The 21,951-nt window shown below is 38.0% G+C and overlaps 1 protein-coding gene across 4 annotated transcripts in view; it reads right to left on the reverse strand.

Moving 5' to 3' along the window:
• MCTP1 (multiple C2 and transmembrane domain containing 1) overlaps positions 1-21,951 on the reverse strand; it is a 288,852-nt gene that overhangs the window by 122,389 nt on the left and 144,512 nt on the right. For all 4 annotated transcript variants that reach the window (XM_069777634.1, XM_069777635.1, XM_069777638.1 and 1 more), the window contains 2 exons: positions 8,310-8,480; positions 6,556-6,686 (listed from right to left, as the gene is read on the reverse strand). In XM_069777634.1, the coding sequence (XP_069633735.1) occupies positions 6,556-6,686; positions 8,310-8,480 (302 nt within the window). The remainder of the gene's footprint in view (positions 1-6,555; positions 6,687-8,309; positions 8,481-21,951) is intronic.

Below are 21,951 nucleotides of genomic sequence, written 5' to 3' on the forward strand. Positions count from 1 at the left end.
CCTGTTGATGGCTTTTGAAATGACCGATTAACATTTTCCTAAGCACAGCTCTTCACAATAAAACCACAGATTCACTTTTGAAACTGTGTAGACAGGAAAAAGTACTCGCCGATGTTTTATGACGTGATATTTCCCACGTTGTCCCTGTGGCACAGCCATACACTACAGACATGCACTGTTAGTGCTGTCACCAGTGCAATTTCTTTGCAGCAAAATTAACGCTTTCCTCTCCTAAACCAGTCTCTTGCTTTGATGAACATCATGTCTTCTTGCACGGTTCTCCCCTCATTAGTTGGTCCAAGAAACTTAGCGAGTGCTTTCACACAGCTCCAACCTGCGCATTCCAGAAAGCCCCACAAACCCTTATCTACACCCCTAACCGCTTTTTACAATTACTGTCATGCTCCTCATAGCTAGGCAGCCATTCCTCTTTTCCTTCTCTCTTCCTCTTACTTTGCCACTCTTACTTAATGTAGTGGAGTACATTTCCATACGTGGGAGACAGAGGGTCAGAAGAAGGATCCATAAACATCGTCCAGCTTGTGTGCAGCATTGTTTTTCAGAATACATTGGGGAATACTACCAATTTCGCAATATTATGTGACAATAACTGTCAGTAAGAGTTGTAAATCATGAAATATTTAGTAAAAGAAAGTTACTGAAGATTTGTGAGCCAAAATGGAACCTTTTCCATCTTTCTAGCAGAACAGCAGTGCCTCTGCATTAATGGAAGAGGCTAAAATGTGCAGAGATACTGATAAATAAGGTGTGGAATACCTGAAAGCCAAATTTCGAGATGCAGTACTGACATCTAACTCCCTTTGACAACAATCAGAAATGGAGACGGCTCAGCACATCTCAGGGTTTGTCAAGGGCAGGTTTAGACTTTAATGCTTAAGGCAAAACCTTCATTTTACATAGAGAAATGCATCTGCAATAATTTAACTTTAGTCATCATGTATAATCAACCAACTATTATACACACAGGATGTTGGTTGTGTGCTTGTCTGTGTTTGCACAGAATTGCTCTCTAATTCACATGTGCACACAGTTCAAAACTCAAATTACAATAGCGTATTGACCATTATGTTTGAACTTTGAAAATAATATATCCTTCCAACGTTACTTCAACACACAGAAATTTTCAAACCACCATGTGAAAAAAATACTTGAAAGTCTAGCATAATAAAGTACTACTTAGAATTCCAGAGGAACCCATTTTGTCTCTATAGACAACTGAGAAAACTTCAAGACTCATCAATTTCAATATTAACACTGGCATTCACAGCTACTATTCAAAACTTCTTTCTTGGGCAACAATATTTAAAAAAGAAAATTGCCAGGTTTTCAATATAAATCACAGTGTCCACAACGTCTCTAGAAAAAGTCTGGGAAGAAACATTAGCAGTAGCATATTTAGTGTCCTTCACTCAACTTTATATGCATGTTGGAGTACTCATACATAGCTTTACAGCACCACTCAGTTCTCTCTGACAATGTTCAGTCTCTCATAGTGAAATTACATAAATTTCAGTGGGAAAAAATGAAACTGAGAAAGACATAAATATTTTATATAAAAATCCCACTTCAGTTTAGAACTTTGAGTAGTGCATCCCTGTGCTTTCAAATTAATAATGCAGCAGCATAGGTCACATATTGGTTGTATTTATGTGCACCCAAACAACCCTCTATGGCTTCATTACTATGAAAAAACTAAACACAGCAGACACAGCAGATTAGGTGTTGAAAACCTAAATACATAATTTTCAATATTTTAACTTTTGTATTTTGTAACATCCATTATATGGTGCATACCCATACACACATGCACACACAAAATTGATCTGAATTTTCATGACAATATTCAGAGAGATTATGGGACATTTCAGTTTTCTACAGATAAAAATGAATACATAGCTTTAATGAATATACTATACACAAGGTCTTTTGTTCTTAATTTGCATCAGATGGGAAAAGAGATAGTAGCATCTATAAACACTGATGAAAATAGATACAGGTGAAGTCAACAGTAATTTCCTGGCACAAAATATGAGTAAAAGTCAATGCCATTTTAAAGATAAACACGCATTTTTCATACCAATAAATAATACTATAAATCCTGCCGTACTGGATTGCAAATAACTTCAGCTGAATAAAACTGCATGACATGGGATTTACTTATCCTGTATGTTCACAGAAACAACTTGTTCTCTGACAGCACTCATTCTTGGCAATTTATTGCAGCTGTCAGCAGCCAATTTGTTCAGATTACTGCTATGCATAAAGGTGTAACAATCATGAGGATTTATTAGCTGATTATCGTAAAGGTGACAGTCAGGATCGCCTTCAAAAACGCAGATGATAAGAAAGTTAAATAATTACATGAAGATTAAAATCATTTCACCTTCATTTTGATCTTAGTATTACCTACATAAACTTACTGCCATATATGTTTTTAATCACAGAAGTATATTGACTCAATATGGAAGAGAAATGATTTACTCATAGCAAAATTATGTGAATATTAAATGTACTCAAACTGAACAATATACACACATACATATGTATTTCTACTTATCAGATGAAGTAACGACTAATACTGCTCATGCAAGTCCACATGCTTATTTGAATGCAAGAAGGCTGCCCCTGTGGCTCTAACTGCTGGTGCTTTCCGAAAAAAGAACTTCTAGACCTCATGTCTTTGGTCCTGGAAACTTGTTTTTTTTTAAAAAATGATATTCAGAAGAATGCCAGAATTTAATCCCTTGCATGATGAAACTCAGTTCTGGCCAAGCCCAATGTTTCCTCCTACAAATCAGCATATGATCAGAAATATATTTTCCTCGAGGCTTTTGTATGAGGTCTTTTTACAGGCTTTTGAAATCCCAAAATAAACATTGAAATGGTTCTAGGATTTGGGTTTTTTTAGGGTATTTTAAGGTGGAAGTTCACAAGGTGCTACATCCTTTAAACTCTCATGGAGAATGCATACAACTGAAACTCAAATGAATATTACAAACACATAATGCTCAAAGAATGGAAATCAATCAGTCAGCATCTCATTTCAGGAACCGCCATACTGAACATGCCTGGGCACCAAGGTGAAGACGGAGCTTTATGCTAGTTCTGTGACAACGTACCCTTCTCCTCTTCCTTCTCCTAATTAGGATGCCATGCTGTCACTATCATTAAGACAGACCACCGTCTTGTTACCTTCCTCCCTCTAACAAGCCACCCCTTCCACTTCCATCCTCCTCCTGTCACGCCACCCCAAAGCCAGAATCTCACCTTCCAATGTCTCCAGCCTTCTCGAACATCCTTCCTTCATCTTCCTGCCCTCAACAAAGGATTGCAAGCCCAAGCCCTCGCAGTCTGAGCACACATGCCATCGATACCTTGTCACGTTCCCAGCTTCACCCTGGCCCTTACCATGCTCCAGCCTAACGAGTATGATGACACAGGCAGGGCCCACAGAAGTCTACGTTCCTGATTTCCCACTTCTTTTATTTCACTGAAGTGCAGCTGAGACAGAGTATCATTCCAGGAGAAGTTATGACATTCTGCTTTGGAATAAAATTTGCAAGTTACAGAGCTTAGCAGGGTAAGAACATTTCAACTCAAGGGGGCTTCCCATGCTGTTTTCCAGGAGGAACCTGGAGTCCCTTCAACCTTCCACCCAGCCACCCTGTTCTCCCATAGCCAGCTCAGTTTGGAACTGCTGAACCAGTTTTAGGGATGGCACTCTTCAAAGAGATCCCCTGGCAAAGCAACTTGATAACGCCTATTTTGCACAGGAGATCCTGCTGACCTTCATGAGCGCTCTGCAAGCAGATGAATAGGGAGGACACATAAAAACCAACGCTGTGGATGACAGGTGAGAACTGCTCCTTAAACAAACTTTTTCTTCTGCTTTCTCAATTTGGTCTGCTATTTCCCCCAATTAGAGGATCTCTTCTGTCACACATGGCTTCCCCCAAACCAAACTTTGGCCAGGCAGGATGTCTTCAAGAAATAATTGTTTTCATTTGCATTTAACAAAAATATTCCTATATAATACAACAGCTGCTTCTTGCACATTATTCAAGAAAGCAGGAAGATCATGGTAAGATGAAAGGGATTACTCTCTACCACTGAGCAATGCTAGAATACTACCAGGAAGTCTTTTGTTTTCCTCCTACAGCCTCATTATCACTTTTCCTGGAACCTGAATCAAAATATTCAATTTATTACGTGTTCCTTGACAGCCACAAAGCCTTAGTCATGGAGCACAACTCAGTCATGCTTTTCAAAATTAATATACATTTAGCATAACACACACACACACACACACACAGAGCAAGTCTGTAGTGTCTGTACCAAAGTATTTCCAGCTTTTAGAGGCAGCCTCGAAAGGAGAAACTGGGGAAGAGAGGTCAATGTAAAGTGGAGCTGTCAGATGTCGGTGATTTTTATCCACAGTGACTGGAAAAGAGTATCAGGGAGGGGGAATATTAAGACCTATTTTTGTATTCAGATTGAGCTTGACAAATGACAAAGTTTTTCATGGAAATCTTCATGGAGAGGAATTTGTTGGCAGGTTGCATTATCCAGAGATAAGGTACCAACAGAAGGTGAAATGAGAGTGTGTCTGAAAGGACAAACTGAAGAGGGATTACATATACACTGACAGCAGAGAGGTCACAAAAATCAAGAGCAGCAAGGTTTCAGGAAAAATACCACTGATTTTTTTGTTAAAATCAGTTATGTACTGCAGAAGCAGTATAGATTAGTTTTGTCCAAGGAGCAGCTTTTTTGGTATATACAAGAATTACATCTATTTAAGAAAATGATAGAAAACAAAACAAAACAAGGTTCTCCCACTGAAAAATGCTAAAAACTTCAAGCATTCTTTTTAGAACGAAGATTTCTCATGCTATCAAATTTTTTGGGCCTAAATAAAATGTAGAAATCATTTGTTACTTGCATAATAGCATGCAGTTACTAGAAAGAAATAGACACATACTTAAGATATGTAATTTCTTCAGGTTTCTGAAAAGCTACCTAAGCAGCTCATGTGTTTGGAGTTACAAATTTTCCTTCTCTGATTTCTCTATCACATTCTTATTTAGGTTTCAAGCCCCTTGGAGCAAAAATGGTGTCTTTTATTTTATGCAATGCTCTTAAAAAGACTTTATAATTACTGGTAACAGTAACAACATAAGTGCTGTTTTGATGACAGTGTTCTGAAAAACCACACATGAAAACTCAGAATGTCACCACCTTTTGGATAGGAAGGTTAAAGTTAAGAAGAAAATAGGAATAATTTCCCAAGGTATATCATGTGTTGACACAGGACTAAATGATTATGTTACTTCAGAAAAATAGTTATTGTTACCATATGCGCTGACTGAAATCAAGCAAGGGAAAAAATACAGTGTAAACTTCACATATAAACATTTCACCCCATCCACAGGGTTTCATCATATAAAATAAAATCCTACTGTGTATACTTCAGAAAAGTGGTTTTGTCGATATTAAAGCTGTTTGCTTGCTACAGACTCTGTATGTATTCTCAGTTCCCACAATTTATGGTAGGAAATAAACACAGAATATTACCTGACTGATTTAATTTGATAAAGAAAGCCATTACCCTAAACAGAACGAGAGGGAGGAAAAGGTCAATAGAAACATTAACCACACTGACAACAAAAGCACATGGCTTGGCCTGTGGGATTTCCATTACTGATTTTAACTACCAAAAAAGTAATTCTACTAGTTAATAGTATCAACGTCCCAGTGAAAGCACATACAACCAATATTCTAACAAGCAACCAAACTACATAGGATTAATAATACTTACTATTATTATGAATGTATGGATATCAATTAAACTATGATGAAAATATCTGAGCTTTCCAAATAGCACCTACTTTGTAGTATCTGTAAGCACAAGACAGTTTTTTCCCATATTAGCTAACAGCTAACGCCATTGTTAAAAAACATGAGCATCCTTCTTCTTCCTACACAGTAAAACGGAGCATAACCACACAAATTTATAACATTTCTTGAACTCTAAGACAGAACCCAAAGATCCACTTTTCCTGAAAATTAATTAGGTGAATGATCTTATTTCTTTGCCCCAAAAGCTGTTTGTAGTCCTTCAAGACTCTCATTTCATTTACCAAATAGGTTAAAAAATAAGTACATAAATTTGGTCTTATGCACCTGTTACAAGTCACGAGAGTTATTCCTCCTCCAAGCCGGACGTTGCCGCATGGAACCTCCTGCATCTTGATTATTGGTCTAAAAGTGGAATTTTCATTTTGGAAAACCTGTGTCTATCAATTGGTAAAAGGTGCCACCTACTGGTCAATAAAATTTATTTTACACCATCAAAGTAAAGAATTACATCAATGCAGCAAACTGTACTGATACTTTGTAAAAAATCCTCCTCCACCTTTAAAAAAAAAAAAAAAGGCAAGAACAAATGGTCATAAGAAATAGTTTCAACGGCAAGGCTCATTTTAATCATCTGCTCTCATCCCCAGGGAACAAGAAGGCTGTAATTGCACAAACCTGCCAATAAAATCATCCTTTTTGCCAGCATCTTTGTCCCACACGGTAATATCAATAATTCCACCTCGTTCTTCATAGAGATGAAAGTCAAACTGCTCCCTCCACTGAGGATTCAAAGTTTTTGGCACAATCTGAAAGGAGAGCAACAAGAAAGTCATATTGCATTGTGCAGGCATACTCTTTCTTGAATTGTTAATTTGATCTTTAGAGTCTGTTCAGGAAGTTTCTTCTGTTTGCAGTACGAGTATCTTAAGCAGTGAGAATTAAAAAATAGTAATTAGAAAAGACTACTGGCCAGTTCTCTCATGTCTCTCTGACATAACAGCAACCTCCAAAATCCTGCAGCCTGTCACCTTCAAAAGCCTTCTGAACAAAGGATTTACCCTGGGAATGGATCCATTTTTCTGTAGAATAATTATGCCCTCCCTTATGTGACAGTTAGCTGCAAAGTTATGTGTCTGAGCCTAAAGGAAAACAAAGCACCTGCAATGACAAGTAGATGGTGACTGTAAGTATTTAAACAGAAATAATTTTATCATGTCCTCTTGCCCCAGGTGCAGTAATACTGGGAGAAAGATGATACTACGGTTTACTTTTTATGGAATAATAGTCTTTTTTTCAAAACTATATTTTACTTCCTTTCCTTTGCAACTCAGATGAAAGTAACTTTCTCAGTCATTTTCAGTCCAGTTACTTCTGACAAAAGAAGTAACTTCAATGGATTTCAGCCCATGTACTTCTGAGCACGCTCTGCAGAACAGAAAGCTTGCAGGTTTTTCTACCATAATGCCAAAGCTGTAGCCACAGTAGTCACAAGTGTCCTGACCAAGAATGGAAACTATCCCGTACCTTCCCTATGAAGCAATCACTAGTTTCTACATCCACCAGTTCTAACTGGCTTGAAAAAACGGAAAAATCAGAGACGATTAAAACACAGAAATGCCGTGAAAATTTGTAAGTCACAAAACCATGAAATTTGATTTCTTCTAATTTCAGATTAAGTGGCCCTAAGGTGGGCTCAGAGTTCCGCAAACATGGCACCTAAATGCTCCTGGCCTCTCCCTCACTTTGCCCTTTGCCTGGCTGTGAAAAACACACAGGCTGTCATGCCCATTGAGATAGAATGGTCATGTGCATCACTGGTGGTCCCAGCATCTTCCATAAACAGCCACTTTCAAAACAACAGGGATGAATGAAATAAAAAATAACAGCAAGAAAGCCAAGCAAGCCTCCACAACCATTTTCTCCCCGATCAATCTTCTCTACCTGTTAAGCTCATACATATACAAAACTTCAATGAAACTTGCTGTAAGGACAGAATGAGGAAAGTGAGAATATAAGCATGACATGGTTTGAAGATAAGACCATACAAAGGATCAAAGAGGTGACCTGCATCAAGCCATAAAGGCACAAAGGTGGAATCTACTTGTCAGGATCACTCCACATCTCTCCCCTGTCACGAATGACCCATAACAGTAAATAAAAGCCAACACAGTCTGTATGGAAAATCAGGTGTGCCTCCCTGCCACCCTGCATTTTTCAGTGCTACATTTTTCCCCATCTAGTATTATTTTTACTTATAATGAAATAAGAAGAAAACATCTAAACAAAACTCCAGGTGCTCTGACAGCTAATTAATACAACAATAAATCTCCGTCACTATTTAAATAGTCATGCAAGCCAAAAAATACCACAAAGAAGGACAAAACATTTCAAAGGCAGCCAATGCTCATTTTAGGTCACAGCTAAATTACCTTGCTCTTGTACTTCTGATGCCCCAATCTGAACTTCACATAAGGATCACTGAGTCCATTTGCATCCATCGCCTTAAGTTCACGACCTTCAATTAAGGTAATGCTAACTATTCCTCTCCATAGCTGAGATTTTCTGTGCAAGTCTGAGAGACGTAAGCTCTGGGTCTGAAACTTTAGGGAAATAAAAACACAGATTTAGCTAAAACAATTCCAAAAATTTCCCCTGCATTTTAATGTTCAATTTCATGTAGCTATGAATGTAAAACAACCATCTTAAGCCATTTTGAAGTTATTTGACAGTACATATGTAAGCTATATTACAAAGAATTACTTGGAGAGAAACAAAACAGTGACAAATACGCAGGTAATGTCAAATGCTGCTTTTGCAGAAGCAAGCAGAACAAATGCTACTTAAGGAAATGTTCAGAAAAAAAAGAAGTGTTTTCTCCAGCTTCACTTTTCTCTCAGCTGATACAACTAACAACATTACAAATAAATGTTACGAAGTCTCTTCTGTTAGTAACATATGATTGAATGAACTTGAACAAACACTAAAATAAACATAAAAACAGCAAGAAAATGAAACTTCCATTAAAATAATATAAACCCACCATGAGAAGCATGGACCAAGGAAAAATAAACTACTGTGCACGTGACAACTATCTCAGCCTCTGAAATGAGGTGGTATTCTCAGAAACAGCAAGGAAAATTGAATTAAACACCAACACATCAGTTCAAAGAGTTTCAAAACAAGACGTTGCAGAGCCTGTGATTGGAACTGTGCAGAAACTTGTGGACTGTGAACCCTCAGCTGCTGACTTTGGGGGTTAAAAGAAAATTCAGACGCACCCACACAAACCAGATGGTCACAGCATTCACCAGTGAACCCCACTGGGGGCAGGAGAGCCAGGGGTTATAAACTTGAGTAACTTGACATCAGCTCCAGCTTGCTCTGAGCTACAAGGGGTAGAAGGTACCAGAACAAGGAAATCACCTTTGCGCTCCTGAGGTAGGCAAACGCATCTTGGGTGCATCTCAGGAGCAAGGCTCTCCCTTTTATTCTGAAGTTTTATTCATTTAAGGTTACTTTATCTAAAATCAGAGCACTGAATAGCTAAACAATATTTAAACTCACAAATTATTCTTTCTAGGAATCAAGAAAAGCAAGTCTGCATGTATACTCAGCTGTAAACATATCAAATATATGCATTTTCTTTATTATGCAATGTATTTTGCGCAACAAAGGCTTTGTGGGCTCAGCAACCCTCCATACATGAAGGGTTGCATGGTTGGCTTCATCACTTGCATACCGCCAGTATCTCAGTTAGAGGTTTTCAGTGCAAATTTGGTTTGGATCTTTCAGAGGGTAAACACAGCTGGATGGTTACAGCTATGCAACTGCGCCAGGCAGGAATTTTATTTTATTACCCAGAGATTATAAAAAGTACACTGAAGTATAATCACTGGATTATAATCTACACTCACCAGACTCCTGAGAGAAGTGTAATATGTGAGGTCTGGGGCCACTGGGGTTGGAGCAAATCCGAATAACATGCTTTTAGCAGTATTTCAGATATCATATTGGCATGTATTTGTGTTTTCTAATGGCTACTCCTTCTGAGCAGTATGGTTCCTCCCAAAATATTTCACTCTGTTTATTGAAGATCTCTCTTCCTGAAGTGAAGGATTTAACTGCCAAGAAACTTCTCACAAACTTACTGTTTCTCCAAAAGCAAACAAGGAACTGTGGAATAACATTTAACTTAACCTGTGACATGAAGCAACAGTGGGACACCAAAAAGCAGAAACTCTACAAAAATTAGGGCACAAGTGGGAAACTCAGTTGCCAGAGGAGATCTTGTTTACGACATGGGAACATTATTAAACCTCATAATTTTTTTCTCGGCACAAATCCCCGTTCACTGGGGGTATGCAGTCAACATTGCCAAAGACTTGTCTCGTGAAGAAGTAGTAGATTTTTTTTTTTTCTTGTTTCAGTTTCTTAGAAGGTTTAGAGCAAAAGAAACACTGAATGGTAAATAACCAAAACTGACTCTGCCCTGAACATAAGGTGATGAGAGATACGGAAAGAAGAGACAAGGCATGTTTAGAAAGATATTTCATACGGGGATTGAAGCAGTGGTTAGTTGAGACTTATTTTGGCAAAGAATACACAGTTGTTGGGGTTTTTTTAAGAGTTGAGTGGGAATCCAAATGATTTCCAGGATACTATCATGGAAAATAAGCATGAGTTTGCATTTACAACTCTTTAAAGCTTAAGCACAACTGCATAGCTGTCTACTTCACTAATCACAAATGAGACAGTGAATCATTTAGAGGGCATACTTGATCTAAATTCCATATTTTCAACAGCTCTTAAAATAATTTGTTGCATTAGAGCAGCTGCCACCATATAAAACACGCTGATTTTTTATGACCAGTAGGGAGTTTCATGAATGTGGGTAATTTACATATGATGTGGCAAGGCAAGATCTAAAGGACCAGGCGCAGAGTGTAAAATGACAGATGGGTCAGACAGGAGTTTACAAGAGTCAGGCAGAAACCCCGAGAACAAACGTTCACGTTGCTGGAGAAAGCCCTTTTGGGTCAGAGCCAGATCTCTCAGTCTACGACACACAAAGCGCCTTGCAGAGCCTGGTGGCATGTTGACCGATAGTGAAGCTGCAGAGTTAACATCTCAATCTGCTGGAAGAAAAGCAGCTGGCTGCTAAAAGTGAAGTGATGTGGGCTGGTTGTGGCTGTTTCTTCCTCGAGGTAGGGAATTTGGACTACGGCAGTGCTCTTTTCCCCCTGTCTTTATTGGTAACACGCAGATCCATGGAACAGCAAGAGGGAGACATGCTGGAAGAGTCAGGGTAGAGCTAGCTGGAGCAAAAACTATTGAGATTTCCTGGACATGAAAGGCACAGGCTATGTGGCTTTCTCCAGCCAGAATAACTTCCAGCTGGCATTTTTCTTGTTTCCATGCAAGACTGAACAGCTTCTGAACAGACATCTAAAACATGCTTTCCTTCCAGTCAAAGTCATCTTTATCCTCAGAAATTACAGATACTGACATAATCTCTAATTTCATATAGTCTTGTAGGAAGTAAATAAATAAAAATGTTCAGATTTCAAGTCAAATTTGACAAAAAAGCTAGTAGATGAAAAATGGGAAAATGAGACTCATTTCACATTTTAGAGTTCTTCCCTCATGAACTTAATTTCACAATGTGAGACAGGTACATGATCCAGCCCACAGTGAGTTAGTTACAAAGTCAGAAGGGAAACCATGAGAGCAAAACGAAGAAATGAGCATAGAGCTTTCCAAATTTCTCCTATGAAAGAATATTTCTCAAGACTAATCTTAGATAACTTATTTCCCTCAGAAAGCAGGTAATCATATTGCACCCTGGCTTCACTCTTCTGCCACAAACAGAAAAAAACCCATGAAGAAACTGCACAGCTTTTCATTTATCTGGGAATAGGTGGAAGTTACATATTTCATAATATTTCCATCTGAAACTGGCCATAATGTCTATATAATGCCACAGTTTGGAAAGAAGTAAGGTCAAGATCTTAGGCCACAACCAGCTGTCATTAACATGGGATTATTATTAACATTCTTGTGCACTTATACGCAGGCATGGAGACTCCCACCTCACGTGTTCTAAACAAAAAAAAAAAGGGTGTAGGGGGATGGGAGCAGGGAGGTAAGTTGCAGCCTGCATACTGTGAAGCTTTCTCTCTCTCTTTTCCCAAAAGGAAATTAAAATTAGACTGCTGGAAAGGAGTCTTTCATGTCAAAGGATACTCAAAGCTGCTCATGAAAGAAAAACACCCATACACTGCTTTAATGGTTCTACTTTAAACAGCATGCAAAAGCCCAACCTTTTCTTATGTGATAAAATTAGCTTTTTAGTGTGTTCCACCTGTTCTGTCTAAATGTGGGGTAGTGGGAGGGCTAGGGATGTCAGCAGCAGAAAATCTTCTGACACAGAACTGTATCTATTAGATGTGATCAATACAGTTAGCCAAATACAACATCAGAGCTGAAAGATGATCTTACAACATGGCTTAATATTCTGCATATGGTCACGTATTACTGGGTAATGTTACTGGGTGGGAAACCAACTAGGCTTAGCCAGAATCTGGGTGTTGTTCCCAGGTTCATCAAGACCACATTCTTGATGAGTGTATTAACTGCCACAATTTTGTTGCTACTTTCTTCAAAAGAAGGGACGCCTTTAGTAAGTTCTTTTGAAAATCCTCTATTTCAGTTTATCTTTGGGTATCTAAGTGACCTTTGAAACTCTAGCCCATAATGAGTTGGAGAAACCCCACGATCATTCATCAGTCCTCATGCCCTGTGAAGACCACCTCTCTCACTTGCACGTGCTCGTGCCCATGCGAACAGACTCTGCTTTTACTAAATCTTCTCCTTGTTACAAACACCACTAGGACACGCTCATCCTCCTCTGTGTCCTTGAACACAAAATCTATTGTTCAAGAACAATTGAACAATAGACAGAAATAGAACAGTGTGCCTACCACAAATTCATTTTTTAAAAAATAAAGTTTTAAAAAGTAAATAAATAATGCAGCTATATGTCTTGCAGAGGCATCTCTAACCAAAGAATACTTTGGCTTGGAAGCTTAAATAAAATACCAATCAAGAAAATAATGAAAGCATGTAGGAAAGAACGATACTCCTCTCCATTGCTGAACAGAGGACAGATGTACAAATACAGCAGAGTGAATCAAAGCCAGTGTTGTAACTGACTGCTGCAAAGTCAAGTAAACAGAATTCTTCTCCCCCAGTTTCTAGGATGCTTGCACAACTTGGATAAAACATTTAAAATAAAGACTGAGAATGTCAGTTGATAGAGCTGCTAGTTCTACGTACCTTGTCCACACAATGAAAAAATCAAGGGACAGTTGTCTGCATTCACAATGCTTTCCCCTATTAGAAACTACACAAAATGTAACACCTTGCAGAAGTCATCAACATGTAGACACTGAGCGACAAAAATGCCTTCAATGGGATCATGATTTTTAATGTTTGCTCGTTGTGACTAAGCAAGTTTTGTAAATGGACTACTACTGATAACGACTGCAATATGAAAGAACATTTACCTTAACTTTCTGTCAACTATATTTTACATTTTAGGGTATTTTAATTCTAGGTGAAGCTAATCTAAATTTCTGTAATTGAGAAATTTACACTGCCCTATACCCTGTATGTTTTCAGTATGGCTGCCATGTTAAATCTGGTTTAGCATGTTTGCTCTAACAATTCGATGTTGCCACTGTAGTAGCAATCTTGCGGTGACACTACAACAATTGCCGCAAGAGCTGATACTTTTGCAGCATTTCCTGCATTTTTGTGGTTTGCTAAATCCAACAGTTGTGCATTCTGCTTAAGTGCACTTGCTGGAGCCAGCTCAGGTGTAATATGACAAAGGCTGTGACTCTATCAAGCACCCACTATGACTTGCATTTTCTGGAAAAGGGTGGAAATATTTATATGAGACAACAGTGTGCCAGCAGGAGTTGTCAGACAGGCTGTCAGTACAATCTTACCCTTTTCCCTTGTCTTCCCCCCAGCAGCTCCTCTTGGGAACTGTGGTTGCAATATGTGAAAGTCAGCGGGTCTCCTGATGATCCCGTTATTGCCCGGGATGACCAGTGTCACCACGGCCCTAACGCCGACGTGAACGTGACCACTGAGACTTGATGGAAACTCCCTGTGCTGTCAGAACTGTGGGCATGAACCCAAAAAACTCCACACTGAAATGCTACTCTGCCGTTTCAATTGTTAACTGTACCAGCTATAATCACTCACATACAAGTAATGCAAATATAAGCCTCACCAAACATTTGCATAATTTTTATAACCAGATGTCTAACAGAAAGGTGTATCTATTCTGACGTTTTGTACTTCTATTCCATTATTTAGTAGCTTTCCATCAAGCACTATTTACAGCTGATAAACTGACATCTAGAACCTCATGGCTTTCAAAAGCAAGTGTTTTCTCAGTCTTAAAAGATTCTTCTTAAAAACCCAAACCCGATAAATCTACCTTCTATTACAAAATTCCACAGAGTTTTGCTTGAAAGATTCTGCTTGAAAGATTGAACTGATTGCAAATTCCTTCAATTAAGAAATATCACAGAACTCTATGCTTCTGCTCATCTTTGCAATCCTTAGACCGTGATTTGCTATTACCAATTTTATTCCCTACTTAAGAGGCTTTTCCAGTGGAAAAGCATTTGGTTCAAATTTAAAACAGCAAAAAAATGCTTCATAAGGTTTCTGATATTAGAAAAAGTCAAATCAGGAGTCACGCAAACTAAATACTTTGGGTTGAGCGTAAAAGCATCAATTACTAAGGCCACAGCTTTTGGCACTTTAGTTTGTGCAACTGGAACCAGTATTTTCAGAAAAGCTTCTAAAATAAATTTAAAAAACAGTCAGCAGTTAGGAGCTGAAAGCCCTACACTTCGCAATTCATTTTTGTTTAAAATGTTCATAAATTGCATTTTTCTTTTTAAAAGTATATGCAAAAATTTCTAAAGCTGAATTAAAGCAGAAGTATTTCTCTAAATTCAAATTAAAAATCACTTTAATTTTCTTGCTTTAGGCAGTAAATACACTCTTTTATCACCAATTGTAATTAATCAGAAGTAGCTTCTCAGTTATGACTTTGGGATGATAGCGTATTTTTACTCTTAGTTTATGCATAACCTGTTGCAACCCAGACTAATTTATCTTCATTTCTGGGAAGAATGAACCTTTGGTTCCAATTGATCAAAGTCACACTGAAACAGCTCATCACATATTAATAGTAGGAATTAAGAGTATTATTACATTTTAGTGCATTCTAGTATTCCCAGTTCTAAACTTATCATTGATAATACAAAACAGAAGAGATGGTATAAGAGAAGAGAAGGCGATATCTTCCTCCAGATTTTACTGGAATACTGTGACCTGACAGGGCATAGCAGATAATTATTAAATATCTTTTCCCCTACTATGTTTGGCTAAAGTTGTGAAACCACTTGTTCCTCTGTTTGTCCCTAAATTAAAGCACTCAAGAGGTTTTTCTGGTGTTTTCTTAACGTGTCATTAATGTATTTAGTTTAACATGGGGTCTGATCATGTTTGAACTCAATTTAATGGCAATTCTCCCACAGATGTGCGAAGGGCAAGAGTAGACCTCTATTCAGATGAAAATAATTTTCAGTGAAATGAACATTTCTGGCAGAGCTCTCTCTCAGTATGCTTTGGCTAAAAGGTACTGTCTTCATGAAAATACCTTTGCTTAAATAGTTATAGTTACATAGGAAAACATGAGCTATTCTTATTTTTTCGTATACAAATTGTGAATAGAGGCAGTGAGTGTATTAATTAGTTCTCCAGGAACGTGGGATTTGCTGAAATAAACTATTTATATGGGATAGCACCTCATGCATCCTCTAGCTAAGCTGGTCAAAAATTTTCCTGACAAACATGAGGAAATGCTGTTCAGAGAAAATTCAAACCTCTATATGTGGGAACATGCCAATCTCATCAGAACTTCAAAAAACCCCGAGGAATATAAACAGCTTGGTCAGCCAGTACTAGGGCTTTTGCTTACCCATCCTCCCTACGAGTATCTATCTATAGGATCACTAGCTCGTCAGTACACTGTCTAGTGAACACAGCAGCTACACCACAGTTACTAGCCAAATTCACAACCAGGGAGGACAACTGTTGCCTATGAGGCAAAAATTATACTGACACCTTCTCGTCTTCCGTTTCAAAGACCTAAATTAATATTGAGACAGAGCTTGATCACTCTCGTACTCCTGTCTTGTAAACTCAATAAGCAGAAAGGGAAGACATGTTGACAACTGATCAACATTAATTTCCAAATGTTTTCCACCCTGAAAGCTTGGGACAAGAAGACTCAGGTGCTGCACCTTCCTCTCAATTATTCTGTTAAAAACTGATATTTTGCTTACTTGAGGAGCACACTGTATGTGCCCTATATAAACTACCAGAACATTTCAGCAGGCATCAGACCTTGGTGCTCTCATCTTAGATGGTGTACTTTGGTGTCCTACAGGACTATGAACACAATGAAGCTTATGAAGGTTCTCAGAGTAAAGCAAAATACATTTATCTGTCACATTTCTTTTCTCTGGGAATGGCCAGTAAATCCACACTGTCAAGACCCTCTACATTACAGCAGAAGTGGGGACACACACGAAGTATCTGTAATTGCTAGTGCAGTCCCTGTCCTTATGAAGAGGCTTCCTCCATGGTCTACAACTATTAGTAAGTGGGCACCCAGCAATGTCTGTTAGCAAACCAGTCTGACCACATAGCTTCACATGACCTTGTACTGGGTCTGGCTGGGATGGAGGTCACTTTCCTCACAGCAGTCCATACGGCGCTGTGCTTTGCATTTGTAGCTAAACCCGTGTTGGTAACATGGCGATGTTATGGCTGCTGCTGGTGGGTGCTCACACAGCATCGAGGCTTCGTGCCGGCTGGGCTCAACCCATCAGACTTGTAAATTTCTGCCATGTTCTCGCTATTCATTCTGACCTATTTTCTGCTTACAGTAAAACTTCGTTCCAAATTCTACTGTTTTGTTTCCTCTTACATGCTCCTAATTGTTAATATTTGAGCAGCCAAAACTCTTCCTCTGAATTAAGTATATATATACATATATATATATATATATTTCGAAGGATCGTTTTTTTCAGACTCACTCTAAAATGTGTATATAAATTGTGCCCAAATCACTGTGATAAAACCTATCCATCTGTGTTGTGGGAAGAGATGAGCTTAATTTGCACCATGGGAGATACTGTTAGACACTAGGGAAAAAAAACAGCCTTTAATGGAAACGATAGTTAAGCACTGGAACTGGCTCTCTGGGGAGGTTGTAGAATATCCATCACTGCAGATGTTTAAGGACAAATTAAACAAACCTCTGTCAAACACAGTTTAGCTGTCATTGTTCCCACTTTAGGGTAGGAAGACAACTTTTCAGGCTGTTAATCCTGTTTTCTGTCTTTTTCACAGCTACCCTGCACACAGGTAGGTTTTTAAATATCCCAGACACTTGAAATTCTGGCAAGTGAGGTTTGGTCTGTCTACCAACACTACCTGCCTTGCCATCAGTCTTGTCTTCCAGAGACATTCCTGTTAACTTCTGAAGTTCCTTGTCTCACACTTTTTGCTGCCATTTCTCCCACTCAGCACAGCAAGGATGAAACTTTCAAAACAAGCTCTGTGTGTATTACCCTGTAAGTAAATACCACCAGCTGAAGCCACTATCCTCTACCCTTTTCTGAATTAACCTCCTGTAATCATACAGCAAATTGTACAGCTACAGAGGTTAACAGGTGATTTTTCATAAAATATTTACTGGTATCTTCAGATTCTTCACAGAAAAGTCTGCCCACTCTATATAAAATTAAACACTCTGAGAGAGAGTATCCAAAGAAAGGCTTCTGATTAAGTTAATGCAAACAATTAATTGTCAAATGCAGGTACAATTACCTGACAACACTAAAAAAAATTAAAACTGTGTTTTTTTAACAAAAAGCATGTAGGCTCTTTCCCTTCCCCATTTCTAGCTATAATCAAGGTAAAGTTTTGATTTTGGCTGGAAAATACATTTGTCAGTGCTGAATTATAATTGCAGTTTCATTGACTACAAGCTTAGTATTTATGCTTTTCATTTTAAAGTTAAACATGACTTCACATTAAAAAGTGCTAGAAGCAGTAAGATTTTATCTTTTAAAAATGTTGGTAGTAAAGGCACAGCAAAAGTAATGAAATCTAGTACTTAATTAAAGAGAACATAATTTTTACATGAGAAAAAATAGTGCATTTAGACAGCCTCTTCTTTCCTCTGTTATCAGCTTTAGACTTAATAATCGTAAAGAAAATTTTTAGCTTTTTTTTTACTATTATTTTTGACAGCATTACACTGAACGCTACAAAAATGAGAAAGAGAAGAGCAATATGTGCATTTCTAACTCAATTTTATGCTGCCAGCATTTTAATAGGCTCCCTTCCCATACCCTTTCCTCAGCTATTGATTAAGCCTCTCTGCTGCAGAGAATTAGTAAATAAGAAGTCAGAATTGATTTTTTCTTGTTTTCATAACCAGAGGAAAAAGGAGAAAACAACTCTTCCCAATTAGTCTGCGCTGGCTCGTGCTGGAAATAGCAATGTTTTATTTCTCATCACATGGAGAGCTTGCACCTCAAGGATTCTGTAATGGAAATCACTTCAGCAATTAGCACTATTCATCTCACTGTCAGAGGTGGTGTTGACTATTAGTAATAAATTATGTCTCTTACAAGCTTGGGCTTTTATGTGCTCCCTTTAAACCTAGTGTGCAACAACTTTTACCAAATTAGATCTGGTATCCAGACAGTTTAGAAAGCAAGAAAGAAGCAGGATGTTTGTTTCCCTCGACCCAAAGAATGAGAGCCATCAGGAAAGTCTGCATCTTCAGCAGAGCAATTAATGCAAAAAGGAAAATCCACCCTAAGGGAAAACTGTGGTGGACGTGGGGAACCACGGAATCAGAACAGGTCAGGTACACACACAGAAAGGAAAGCCATTTTGCACAGGTCAAAGTTATTCCAATAGCTTTTTAAAAAGCAAAATGAAGCTAAAAAATCCTCTATTTCATTTAAACAAATGACTGACTATTCGGATCCTACAAGCACCATCTTTGTGCTGTAGCACTGGTCTGCTAACCCACAGAATATCTAACAAACTGAACTCCACACCACAGGAACTGAGGCACAGGCACATTGAGGTTATTGAGCAAACACCTGGGTCGTAAAAAAGTGCATGAATCATTGAATAATCCATTTCAACATTTACTTGAGGTGTAATGGATCTTAGTACAGACGTAGTGGTAGAAATGGTGCAGTTTCCTCCCCCAGACCATGCGGCAAAGAGCCCACCTGCAAAGTCATAACCACTGGCCACCAGCTTGCTTTAATGCAACACCCAGCTTGTGGTGGATGAAATAAAACAATCAGTTTGAAACCTAATACAAATTGTAACTTCCCAGCAGAAGCGGTTTTTTTTCAATAAGCAGTTTTGTGGTTTTTTAAATAGCCCACTGGGAGTCTCCTGTCACTGAAGACAGGACGTTTGAGTTTCCTTTTCACAGAACAAGGACATAAATGCTCTGACTTCAAAATTGTTCTAATTTAATTTTTGCTAGATTCAGTGAAAGGTGAGTACTCCCTCTGACCTAGACAGTGTGGGGAGTGATCTAGCTCCCATGAATTTTGGTGAAGAGTATGTCTGGTATAAAGCAAACACAACTGGGAAAACTAAGAAAAAAAAACCACAAAACCCCCAAAAAACAACTGAACAACAACTGAGCAACAGAAGAAAAAAAATAACAACAAAACCAAAAGTGGTCTTGCATTTTTGCAACACCAGTGACAAATGTTTACAACACCAGTGTGTTTGAAAACACTGGTTTACACACAAAATAGATAAAACATGCAGCTGCATTGACCCAGGTATTTCATGAGATCTTAACTTCATCTTTAGGGTGTAAAGGGGGAGAAGTATTTGAAGTAGAGACTCTGAATTTGGCCAAAGTAATTGTTTGCAAGTACATGAATACCACAATACTGTAACAGAGAAGATCAGTTACCTCTCTTTTCACAGCTACTACACGTGTCCAAGGAACTATGTGCAAGCAATGCAGTTTATGAACACAAACAATGCCATAGTGGTCTGCACTGCTACTTCTTACCTTCAAGCTACACGTGTTACAGAAAAGGTAGGCTTCAAGCACATAAATTTTTAAAAGTAAAATATACTGTCAAAATCTGTAAAATCAGATTCATGTACTAGAAGTGCCATTGTAAAGACTCTACAGAGCTAAAAAAGTAGGTTTAGGAAATCTTATAATGATATCTCTTAAAAAATTTTAATATTCTGTTTTTTCTCAGCTCTCAGGAGTGTGAGACAAACTTGCTGAAGAAGAAGGATCTGAAATGGGGCACTTTATTATGTAATAGCATTAAGCACCTATTTCTAGACATTTTTTAAATCTGCAAATGACGTCTTATTTAATATTGATCATCCTGCACCTCAGAGAACAGCAATTTTTTTTTAAGGAATTCTTTGTAAATAAAAGATTTTTTAATTTGTTTTCCTGACAAAGACCAGCAGACCAAAGATTTGGAACTCTGGAATAGCCCCAACAAGGCAAAGGAGCTCCTGTGGTTTAACTGAGATACTTCTGTATATAAATCACGCACACAACAGTGTGTGTAAGATGTTGTACATGCATTACATCTCTAGGTAAAATTAGTACTTCAGCTGAGATAAATGTAGAAAAATGCAATATTTAAATTTATACATTCACTATTTGCCAAATCTTTTGATTCGCTCCTTTGCAAAAGTGGCAACTACTGAATGAAATGTTATCAAATGAACGTAACAAAGGAGAACACGGATAAATAATTCACGTGAACAGCTCTGAAGAATTCCCAACTATCATGTTGTGCCATTCATTCAGGCTTATTGAAGCTCACAGTTCTGTCAGTTTGAAATGTGAAGTATGAGAAAGTTCTTAATAAACTAGTTTTACAAACTGTCATCCAAGACATACAGCACATCAGGAGTTAATGCATCGCTTTTATGATGCGAAACAGCTCCGCCCTCTACCATCCTCACAGCTCTTCATTAACTCTTCTCATTAACTCTTCAGAAGTTTAAGCATCTTAGATATTTCAGGAAAAGTTATGCGAACCATATGAGAATAAAAATACTACATCACTTCAACAAGTATCTTTGCTTCACAGATTTCAAAAAGGAAACAGAGACTAAGTACTGTCCTGCATCACAGAAGCAGCCTGTGTGAAAAACCCCATCAGTAACCCAAGAACTATGAACTCTGCTCTCTTTTTATTAAAGGTTAAAAATACTCTGCAAATAATTGTCATTGAGCACTAAATACAACACTGTTTATTAATAACTTTCTATTTAAATTTGCGTAACAATATGCTGGAAAAATAAATCACTTTACAAAATAAGTGAAATCACCCCACATAGCCATTTTATTTTTCTCATTTTAACGCCTTTACATGATAATATCTCAAAAAAACCCAGATCTACCACACTAGCTCAAGACTTTGAGAGATTTTAATTCTATTTTGAATTATGCAAATAATAAGAAGGCTTAAAACTTGAAAGCAGCATGGCAGCATTAGCTAAGAGTGGCCAGAAACTGCTGAGAAACTATATACATTTTCTTTATCTTTTTGGAGACACATACAGGAAAAAGGTAAAAATGGATTGTATTCCACTACAGTCAAACGCCCAGTCTTTTCCTTGTGGAAAAGAGTATATACTGTGCTTTTTTTATTACTCACATGACTCCTAAGAGGAGAAAAGCCAGATACTGAATTTGCCTGAAGAGGCATCTGAATAGCTGTGTAGAGACCGAGAATGATTCCTTAAGCACTCCACTCTTGGAAAGCCTGGCTACCGTTGCCATCAGTGCCTGTCCAGCAACCAGGGAAATTTGTCTTTGAGAAGCATCACTGTGAAAACTTCCACCCACAAACACTCTAATCAGTAAGAGGAGTT

This window comes from Haliaeetus albicilla, chromosome Z, assembly GCF_947461875.1.
Source record: "Haliaeetus albicilla chromosome Z, bHalAlb1.1, whole genome shotgun sequence".
Classification (NCBI taxonomy): domain Eukaryota; kingdom Metazoa; phylum Chordata; class Aves; order Accipitriformes; family Accipitridae; genus Haliaeetus; species Haliaeetus albicilla.